An 11,592-nucleotide genomic window follows, 5' to 3' on the forward strand; every position below is an offset into this window, starting at 1 on the left:
CCTCTCAGGGTCGTGGGGGTGGCTGGAGTCGATCCCAGCTGCATTCGACGGGGTACTACCCTGGACAAGTTGCCGCCTCATCGCAGCGCCAACACAGATAAACAAACAACATTCACACTCACTTTGCTCAAACAATTGTATGTAATAAAAGAGTAAAGGAAACAACTTTGAATATTGTGTTCAAGTTGTTGAACTGTCAATAGCACTCACCATAAATACATAAAAAAATGTTAACACATGATTGGTATCAGTAATGGTATCGGCCGATCTCACTCATGGAATCGGATTCGGAATCGGAACACCCCTTGTATATTGTCTTATAGTAATGAAGTAATGAAGAGGTATTGGCATGAGCAAAAACAAAAATAACTCTTATCGTAACAATACGGAATAGGCTGCTGAAATTCCTCAGACATATATTAGTGAAGTGAAGTGAATTATATTTATATAGCACTTTTCTCTAGTGACTCAAAGCGCTTTTACATAGTGAAACCCAATATCTCAGTTACACTTAAACCAGTGTGGGTGGCACTGGGAGAAGGTGGGTAAAGTGTCTTGCCCAAGGACACAACGGCAGTGACTAGCATGGCAGAAGCAGGGATCGAACCTGGAACCCTCAAGGTGCTGGCACGGTCACTCTACCAACCGAGCTATGCGGCCCCACAGAAATGACAGCTTAGAAAAATGTATATTAAAGTTAAATTAATGTACCAATGATTGTCACGCACACACTAGGTGTGGTGAAATTATCCTCTGAATTTGACCCGGCACCCCTGATCACCCCCTGGGAGTAACCGGAAAACTAGTAGGAAAGAAAGCTCAAGGTCGACAACAAACAACATACATCAACAGCCTGAGAAGTTTTATCAGAAACATCAACAATATAGAACTCATACATTAGGTGGACGACAGAGAAGACTGGAGAGCCCTGATCATCGCTGCCTGCAAACAGGCCTGACACTCCATGGTGATGATATTGTGTTTTGGCGATTTGTATGTGTTTAGGACGCTTCAGATTGTTTTCCCCTGTTGGCCACCGTAGAATTGGTACTCAAAAACCAGATCGGAAAAGAAAATCGGATCAGATAAAAAAATGACATAAAGAGGCCCAGTTTATTTGGGTGCAGCATGCATCAGACACAAAGTCATAATCATCGTCTTGATTGCGTTTCCTCATACTGGTTGTCAGAAGGCGGGTGGAGAGTCAGGCTGAGTCTTTCCTGATTTCGGACTCGACGGCGATCCAGGCGTAACACCTTGTCTGCTCCTTTCTCTAATATGAGCTCGTAAACTTCGCGTGGGACCTAACAGTTTCCCTCCTCCCTCCTCGACGAGTCCATCGAAGACGGCTCCCAGACTTTGTCGTATTCGCACACAAAAGTGCGGGCAGCTGAAGGCGTACACTACGGGATTCAACACCGAATTCAGAAAGGTGAAGGTTGTGGCGAGGGGCAGTCCTACCTCGACCAGTTTGAGGTTGTCTCTGCGGTAAAGAGCGGACACCTCGATCACACAGAAGATGTGATAGGGAGCCCAGCAGAATGCAAATACTGTGATCACTAAAGTCACCATCCTAGTGAAGCTCTGGGACAGCTGGCTGTGATTGTTGAGAGGAGACGAGGACGTAGGAGTCAAAGATAAAGACCCACTAAAGGTTGTCCGCTTTGGAGAAATAGTCTTTGAAGGATTTGATCCGTCCTGATGATTTGAGCCCATTAATGACGTCTGCAACCTGGTACTCTGCTGGGTCCACCTGCGGTTCCTGTTCATCAAGCTGAGACCGATCCTGATGTAGCTTCCAGCGATCACGGCAAGGGGAATCAGGAACGCCAGCAGCAGCTTTGAGACGGTCGTTGCCGTTTGGCGCACTGCGCAGACTTTCTCCAGCGTGGCTTCGGAGGACCGATACAAGGCAAAATTGTGATAGCACAGTTTCCTGTCATCCGCCGTCTCGGTCACAGAGCGGAACAGGGAGTAAGGGAATGTGTTGACAGCGGCCCATAACCAAGCTAGCAGGCACACCCTCCACGCTCCCGCCACAGATCGATGGTTCTGGCACCACACTGGTTTGGAAACCAGAAAGCACCGGTCGAGTGAAATGGCGGCCAGCAGGAAGGCGGACACGAACATGTTCAGGAAAAATATGGACGCTTGTATTTTGCAGAGCGGGTTGCCCAGCTCCCAGCTATGAGAGGAGCTCAGGTAAAGGGTGAAGAGGGGAAGTGTGAGGGTGGCGAGGAAATCGGACATGGCCAGGTTGAGCACCCAGACCGAGGCCACGGTACGGCGATGAAGGCGGAAACCCACCACCCACAGGATCAAAGCGTTTTCCAGTATGCCCAAGCAGGAGATCAGGCCGTGGAAGCAAACCACAATCCAGTTGGAGCTGGTGTGGTTGTTCAGGGCGTGCTGCTGCATGAGCTGAAGCAGGGGGCAGAAACGCCCTTCCTCCGAGTTGAAGGTGGTGTTTGACATCGTTGCTCTAAAAGGAAGAAGAAATCTCAATCAAAACCAGGACTATCGTGTTCACACATGCTTTGATTTGGTTCGCACAACTTTTTCACTTCTGATACAATACCGATATTGGATTACCCTATAGTGCTAATTATCTGATATGATATCAGCAGGAATCACACATACTTTTATTATTTTGTAGTGTAGAATGTTAAAAAAAGATGTGATCAATTAAAATGAGTCAAACAGAGAACAATGTTGTGTATGAACAACACTAACCTATTTATTAGGGAAGCTATTTATTTTAGGGGAACTGCATTATATTTGCCTATTGTTCACAATCATTATGAGAGACAAGAACACACATGTCGTTTTTTTTTGCGGGGGTTGGGGGGTTTAAAGATGATAAAAAAACATTCGGAAAATGGGGCTAATGGGAGTCACCATTGTAGCCTTCAAAGCCCTCTAAGACAACTTCAAAACCCTCCATCAACATTTAATATACACATTGCAACCAGAGCCGTAACTAAGATTTGACAAATACCGAGGTCAAAAATTGGTTGTACCCCGAAGGGAATAAGCGGTAGAAAATGGATGGATGGATGGAAAAATTGGTTGTCCAAGAGGAACTTTGAAGGCTGAAATCATGCGTCTCCCAGCACCATATAAATTATATTACCTTGAGCAACATAATTAATTTCCAGAACAATAAAAGCTTTAAATGTATTGTACATGCAAATTCACATATGCTCACATACGTACATAGGTACCTACGCTCCCACATACATACACAAATACAGTACATATTTACCTACCTAATGTTCGTACATCCACACGCACATTCAATATACAAACATACACATACACATACTGTACATATACATTCACTGTACAAACACATATACACATTCTGTACATATACATTCATTGTACAAACACATATACACATTCTGTACATATACAAGTACATATGCATACTTACACTCATGCACATAATCACGTTTCATCAAACATATATTAACGTTGTTGCCCTAGGGTAAACTGGGTGTAACACATGGCACACTGACAAAGCTTAACCTATTGTGACTATAACAATCTACAAGGTTAATGTAGGTTGCTTCTCTTTCTCCCCCTCCATTTTTCTGCATTCTTTCGTATCTCAAGTTATCATTACGTATATGTATTGTTGCATTTAAACAACTCTATTGTTGATAATAAAGGTAAATGATTGGTATTGTTCATTATCAATAGCGCTATTTCTATCGGTATTTGTATTGATCCATTTGTAGTGTAATAATGCTCATTGTCATTTCTGTATTATTTTTTATTTTTCGCTAACTGCTTATTTGCTATTACTTTTACCATCATATTTGTACATGTCATATTTGCTGATGTTGCTCTATTGTTGTTGTTGTTGTTGTTTGCTGTTGTTGTTTTTGTCTCTCTGTCTAATCCCCCTCTTGTCCCCACAATTTCCCCCTCTGTCTTCTTTTTTTTTCTCTTTCTATCCCCTCCTGCTCCGGCCCGGCTGCACTAAATGATAATATAAATACATTTAATAAAGTCAAATACAAATAAGGCAACAAGAGAAGTATCCTACACTTCTCTTTTGTAAAGTAAATCTGAACAGCCAACATGGGCATCTACATCAACTATATGATTTGCCTGAGAAGCTGGACAGGACAAAAAAATAAAAAATTAAAAAAATAAAATTAAAAAAAATAAGCTATAACTATCTATCACTCATCTAACATCTTTGGTAATCAGCATGATTTTGTAACAGTCCACTTTTGTATTAATATCCTGAACTTTAGCATATAAACAATTTTAACAGCATTAATACATCAATTTAAAAAACAGACCACATTTTCAACCAAGACCAGGGTTCGAGTCCAAACTTACAAAATATGAAGTTCTTAAAGTAAAATAACGCAACCTGTCTTCAGGCTTCGTACAGTCCACAGAAAAATGCTTTACACAGCAAGTAGCCTTTTTTCGTCTTTTTTAACTTCGTCCTTGTCTCAGCACTTTCTAACAAATCAGGTGACCAAAAATAGGAAGGCCTTGATGTGCCTGTTCATGTGGACTAACCACATACCACACCTGGTATGTGTTACAGCTCAGCTCAATAGAGCATTCATTCATTGTGTGAGTCGTGTGACTAGTTACTCAAATTGAACCACAAAATTACTTTTTGCCCTTTTTGGGGCAATTTTGCCCATGATCCACAATCCTTATGTGAGACGAGAACACATGCCGTGCCCCTTTTTGTGCATTCCAAATAAAAAAAATAAAAACCTGCTTTTGTGCCAACAACAATTACTTTGAGACAAATGATGATCCACAACCTTTTATTTTTGAGTCTGAATATACAGAGGATGAACCACAATATATAGAAGCTAAGTAGATGCAACTCTAGTGAAACACTAATCCATCTAGTAGCATTTGTGCTAAAAGTTTTACCAAGAAAGTTAGAACATAACAAAAGAGTCACTTACAATGTCCAAAATGTTGTCTGATGGGCCGATTGTATCTTTCAGCACAATACTTGTGCTCCCCGTTTAGATGATGAATTCACCATAATCCTTACTGCTCAGGGAAAAATGCTGTAACCAAACTAGCATCTTACCATGTCTTCCTAGCAATGTCGCTGAGTTGAGAGTCAGTATATCCACTGATTCAGTCGGTCAGGATTTTTAGTTGGTGGCGTATAAAATTATGACGGTTCAAACTTTTCCAAACTCAAAGCAGCAGCAGCTTCAGTAGCTAGCATTACCTCCATGCTCTCAATAGTAGCCTAAGGCGCTGAGAGCAAGGCGCTATGTCACTATCCAGTTCTACTTCTTTAGCTCTTATAATAACAATGTCGCTAATACTTGGTTAATATGCAGGTCACAGCATTGTTGATTGTTTTTGGATAATTTTTGGAGTGTTTTATAAAAGAAATCGATTAATCCAATTACCTGCATTGTTGGCCGCTTCTTGCTAGCTGTTTTTTTTACTATCTATGACATAAGGTTTGTTTAATGATGGGCAACATTCCCCCCAAAAGTTGTGTTTTCCTTTAAAAATCCATCGGTCCAGAGCAGGGCTATTCAACTAAATTGTTCTAGGAGTCACATTTCTAGAAAGCTAAGGACTTCTCCCTTCACTATTATTTTTTATGTTGTACATCCCCGAGAAGCAGCGTTCTCTGCAGTGGACACTTTTCTTTCGTCAGTTAAAAATGTCCAAAAAAAACAAAACCCTCAGAGTATAGATCTGTCACTCTGTTCTCATAGATTGCAGTCTGTATATTCAACATGCACAATTGAATATTTTAGTTGCTCAGACAGTGATGGGTTTTTACAAGTTTAGATTGGAGTATGGCATTTCTTTATTGGAAAAGTGTCTTGTATTCATGTTGATCAAAGTTATCAACCACAGTTTAACAATAAATCTGATTTAAACAGTTATATATTAACTGTCAAGAGTTTTACCACCCCTATAATTCATACCGTTCATGGCTAAATACATACTCTGGTGTTTTTTAGGAATTTGCTGCTTGGACGTTTGTCTCCCAGTTGTGAACTGGGACAAAATCTGTAAAGAAGTTACTCTAAATTAAAGTAACACGGTCATGTTATTATACAAAACCCAAAACCAGTGAAGTTGGCACGTTGTGTAAATGGTAAATAGAAACAGAACACAATGATTTGCAAATCCATTTCAACCTATTCAACCTATATTCAATTGAATAGACTGCACAGACAAGATACGTAACTTCGAAAAGGAAAACTTAATTTTTTGCAAATATTAGCTCTTTTGGAATTTGTTGCTTGCAACATGTTTCAAAAAAGCTGGCACAAGTGGCAAAAAAGACAGATTTGAGGAATGCTCATCACCCACTTATTTGGAACATCCCACATGTGAACAGGCTGATTGGGAACGGGTGGGTGCCATGATTGGGTATAAAAGCAGCTTCCATGAAATGCTGAGTCATTCACAAACAAGGATGGGGCAAGGGTCACCGCTTTGTGAACAAATGCCTGAGCAAAATGTTTAAGAACAACATTTCTCAACCAGCTATTGCAAGCAATTTAAGGATTTCACCATCTAAGGTCCGTAATGTCATCAAAAGGTTCAGAGAATCTGGAGAAATCACTGCACATAAGCAGCAAGGCTGAAAACCAACAGTGAATGCCCGTGACCTACGATCCCTCAGGTATTGCATCAAAAACCGACATCAATGTGTAAAGGATATCACCACATGGGCTCAGGAACACTTCAGAAAACCACTGTGAGTAACTACAGTTTGTCACTATATCTGTAAGTCCAAGTTAAAACTCTACTATGCAAAGCGAAAGCCATTTATCAACAACACCCAGAAACGCTGCGAGCTTCGCTGGGCCCGAACTCATCTAAGATGGACTGCTGCCAATTGGAAAAGTGTTCTGTGGTCTGACGAGTCCACATTTCCAATTGTTTTTGGAAATTGAGGACGTTGTGTCCTACGGAACAAAGAGGAAAAGAACCATCCGGATTGTTATAGGAGCAAAGTTCAAAAGCCAGCACCTGTAATGGTATGGGGGTGTATTAGTGCCCAAGGCATGGGTAACTTACACATCTGTGAAGGCACCATTAATGCTGAAAGGTACATACAGGTTTTGGAGCAACATGTGTTGCCATCCAAGCAACGTTATCATGGACGCCCTTGCTTATTTCAGCAAAACAATGCCAAGCAACGTGTTCATAGTAAAGGAGTGCGAGTACTAGACTGGCCTGTCTGTAGTCCAGACCTGTCTCCCATTGAAAATGTGTGGCGCATTATGAAGCCTAAAATACCACAACAGAGACCCCCGGACTGTTGAACAACTTAAGCTGTAAATCAAGCAAGAATGGGAAATAATTCCTCCTGAAAAGCTTCAAAAATTGGTCTTCTCAGTTCCCAAATGTTTACTGTTAAAAGGAAAGGCCATGTAACACAGTGGTAAAAATGCCCTTTCCCAACCTTTTTGCAAGGTGTTGCTGCCATTAAATTCTAAGTTAATGATTATTTGCAACAAAAAAAAATGTGTTTCTCAGTTTGAACATTAAATATCTTGTCATTGCAATCTATTCAACTGAATATAAGTTGAACGTGCCAACTTCACTGGTTTTGGGTTTTGTAGTTATGGAATATGTATGTTATTTCAACAAAAGCTGAGGGGTCAATAAAGACAAAGCTACAGGGTTATGGTCCACACATCAATAGTCATCTCCTCTGTCACAAAACCTTGTCTGCACATGAATCCAGACATGTGAGTAAATCTATCCATGACCCAACACTAAACACGTTCTCTTTGGCATAAAATGCTCTGTAATCATAACATTTATGTAAACAGCAATAAGCCATTAACACGTTTTGCTTGTCTGCAGTTTTTGACATTTGCAAAACAAAGCAAAATGTATGAAGTATGTATGTCAGTATGTATCTTATAAATGCATCAAACCATACTCGAGTTTCTCAAGGGGAAATTAAAGAGTGTTTTCCTTTAGAATTTACTTTACGGTTTTATCAGGTTTCTTCCTAAACAATAAGAAGGGTTATTAAAAAATAAAATCCATTATCACTGCATTATTCAATAATTAACTTAACAAAACTTCTGGCTACTTCTGGCCTTGGAGAACACATGGTTCTGTCAGTAGTTTGGCGGTGGTGAGTTCAGGTTACACTCACCTCGACTTTACAGATGATAGAGGAGACCCATTTTTTCCATTCCTACTTCCTGTTGTCAGGTTGTCTCACAGGCACAAGTGTTCGTCTGTCACGTCGGTTCATACACACAGTCCACGCTCGCTCCACCCTGCACGCTGACGAGAAGACAGGGTTTTAGCACACATGCAAATTGGACTGACGTCTCAATGTAACTATGTCCTGCTGGAGGAGGGACTGAGAGAGAAATATGATACCTGTTTCGAATTTTTTCTCTCTCTAAAAAGTGCCATAGAAAAAAAAAAGGCATCTCAGCTGCTATCTGATGTTGCACACAAGCCACCTATGAACAGTGTTGGGTTAGTTACTGAAAACCAGTAATAGTTACAGTTACTAGTTACTTTATTTCAAAAGTTACTCAGTTACTAACTCAGTTGCTTACACCAAAAAGTAATGTGTTTCTGTTAAAAGTAACTATTTAGTTACTTATATTTTATTTTTATTTTTTTTATTTTTTTAAGGCCCCCTTTAATGCCCTTTTAGCCTTCATTTCAGTACTGTTATTGTACTGGAGAATAATACAATCTGTTGATCAACTTGACATGCAATTGCATCCCTGAACTCTGTTAAGCAAAGTGGTCTACAAACCCCGTTTCCATATGAGTTGGGAAATTGTGTTAGATGTAAATATAAACGGAATACAATGATTTGCAAATCCTTTTCAACCCATATTCAATTGAATACACTACAAAGACAAGATATTTGATGTTCAAACTACAAAACCCAAAACCAGTGAAGTTGGCACGTTCATCTTATATTCAATTGAATAGACTGCAATGTCAAGATATCTAATGTTCGAACTGAGAAACAACCTTTTTTTTTTGCAAATAATAATGAACTTAGAATTTCATGGCTGCAACACGTGCCAAAGTAGATGGGAAAGGCATGTTCACCACTGTGTTACATGGTCTTTCCTTTTAACAACACTCGGTAAACGTTTGGGAACTGAGGAGACACATTTTTTAAGCTTATCAGGTGGAATTCTTTCCAATTCTTGCTTGATGTACAGCTTAAGTTGTTCAACAGTCCGGGGGTCTCCGTTGTGGTATTTACGGCTTCATAATGCGCCACACATTTTCAATGGTAGACAGGTCTGGAATACAGGCAGGCCAGTCTTGTACCCGCACTCTTTTACTATGAAGCCACATTGATGTAACACGTGGCTTGGCATTGTCTTGCTGAAATAAGCAGGGGCGCCCATGATAACGTTTCTTGGATGGCAACATATGTTGCTCCAAAACCTGTATGTACCTTTCAGCATTAATGGCGCCTTCACAGATGTGTAAGTTACCCATGCCTTGGGCAGTAATACACCCCCATACCATCACAGATGCTGGCTTTTCAACTTTGCGCATATAACAATCCGGATGGTTCTTTTCCTCTTTGGTCCGGAGGACACGACGTCCACAGTTTCCAAAAACAATTTGAAATGTGGACTCGTCAGACCACAGAACACTTTTCCACTTTGTATCAGTCCATCTTAGATGAGCTCAGGCCCAGCGAAGCCGACGGCGTTTCTGGGTGTTGTTGATAAATGGTTTTCACCTTGCATAGGAGAGTTTTAACTTGCACTTACAGATGTAGCGACCAACTGTAGTTACTGACAGTGGGTTTATGAAGTGTTCCTGAGCCCATGTGGTGACATCCTTTACACACCGATGTCGCTTGTTGATGCAGTAAAGCCTGAGGGATCGAAGGTCACGGGCTTAGCTGCTTACGTGCAGTGATTTCTCCAGATTCTCTGAAACCTTTGATGATATGACAGACCGTAGATGGTGAAATCCCGAAATTCCTTGCAATAGCTGATTGAGAAAAGTTTTTCTTAAACTGTTCAACAATTTGCTCATGCATTTGTTGACAAAGTGGTGACCCTCGCCCCATCCTTGTTGACTGAGCATTTCATGGAATCTACTTTTATACCCAATCATGGCACCCACCTGTTCCCAATTTGCCTGTTCACCTGTGGGATGTTCCAAATAAGTGTTTGATGAGCATTGCTCAACTTTATCAGTATGTATTGCCACTTTTCCCAACTTCTTTGTCACGTGTTGCTGGCATCAAATTCTAAAGTTAATGATTATTTGCAAAAAAAAAAGGTTTATCAGTTTGAACATCAAATATGTTGTCTTTGTAGCATATTCAACTGAATATGGGTTGAAAATGATTTGCAAATCATTGTATTGCGTTTATATTTACATCTAACACAATTTCCCAACTCATATGGAAACGGGGTTTGTACATACAACACCCAAAGACAAAGATATGTTTCAAAGGGCCAATTTTTTCAGGCCAGAACAAATTGACAAAACTATTTTAAATAGCTGCAACATAACATACATAAGTAACAAACAGCAGAATAACAACATAGCTGTAAACGAAGGAAGGCGCACACTACATACACAAAGCCTAACCAGGTGTTTTTTTTCTCTCAAGGAATTCTGAAATAAAATCATGTCTGAAGCCCTGAACACTCTACACATTTCCCCAGTTTTAGTTTAGAGATAAGGAAAGATTGTCCTGGCCCACTAGCATCCCTCTTTATGTTTGTGAACTTTATAGTCCATACATTTAGATGTAAACACTCTAGAAGTCTAGAATGAAAAAATGTAAATACAATTACAGAAAGAAACACCACCAAATGCATTCTTATTGTCAGCTGTCTGCTCTGTCTTCCACAATTTGTGGACATTCTCTGTGTATGTTTTACGCTTGAAAAGTGTTTGTCCATTTTAAACATTAATTTATGCTCCAACACATTTACTCTCGCACTTTAAGAGCAACTGCTGAGAGCCATCTATAGCGCTAATTTTTGTTGGTAAATGAGAGACGAGGAGAGATTATCAACACATTTCAACATATCTAACATATAAATGCTAGGTCAGCAATGCAAGTAAAATATATTCTTAATTTTCTTACCCTGAAAAAATATATCTTAATTAAATATACAAATACATGTAAACTCGGAAGTCAATGTTTATTTACTACATTACTACATTTACTACAGTAAACGGGAAATGGAAATAGGTCTAAAGTAAGTGGGAAGATGACAATTCTGCTGTTTGATTAAAAAAATATATATATTTTGTTACACATCGTTGTTCCTGCTTTGTCTATGCATGAAACAAACATAAGTTTTGATCAGACAGACAGATGAATTTGCTTGCGATAAATGACGCTGAGTGGCTAACATTTGCGAGGCCGGCCAAATAAAAGATTGGTTTGCGTCAATTGGTGCGATTGCAACATCCTAAATAACCAGAGGGACTGGTACTAGTTTTTACAGGTAGTAAATAAGAACAATGTCAAATGCACTAGAGTCTGGAATCTTCCATCTCTCCCTAGTATGGCCCAAAACCGGTCAATCGTTGCTTCCTGAGGAAGATCTTCACTGCCAAGCACTTGGT

At 40.0% G+C, this 11,592-nt stretch overlaps 1 protein-coding gene across 2 annotated transcripts; it reads right to left on the reverse strand.

Moving 5' to 3' along the window:
* Positions 1-5: 5 nt before the first annotated feature.
* Positions 6-8,251, reverse strand: LOC133617424 (prostaglandin D2 receptor 2). Of its 2 annotated transcripts, none has more exons than XM_061977374.1 (2): positions 8,153-8,251; positions 6-2,482 (listed from the first exon to the last, which is right to left on the reverse strand). In XM_061977374.1, the coding sequence occupies exon 2, from the start codon at positions 2,473-2,475 to the stop codon at positions 1,186-1,188; it is 1,290 nt and encodes a 429-aa protein (XP_061833358.1). In that variant the 5' UTR covers positions 2,476-2,482; positions 8,153-8,251; the 3' UTR covers positions 6-1,185. The 2 variants fall into 2 exon arrangements, with proteins under 2 accessions (XP_061833358.1, XP_061833359.1); XM_061977375.1 differs by lacking the exon at positions 8,153-8,251 and adding an exon at positions 5,084-5,196.
* Between the last annotated feature and the right edge of the window lie 3,341 nt (positions 8,252-11,592).

Source organism: Nerophis lumbriciformis, linkage group LG16 (assembly GCF_033978685.3).
Source record: "Nerophis lumbriciformis linkage group LG16, RoL_Nlum_v2.1, whole genome shotgun sequence".
Taxonomy (NCBI): Eukaryota; Metazoa; Chordata; class Actinopteri; order Syngnathiformes; family Syngnathidae; genus Nerophis; species Nerophis lumbriciformis.

What these genes read in the sequence shown, in the direction of transcription:
- LOC133617424 (XM_061977374.1), bottom strand. Translation starts at nt 2,475, where the DNA reads ATGTCAAACACCACCTTCAACTCGGAGGAAGGGCGTTTCTGCCCCCTG.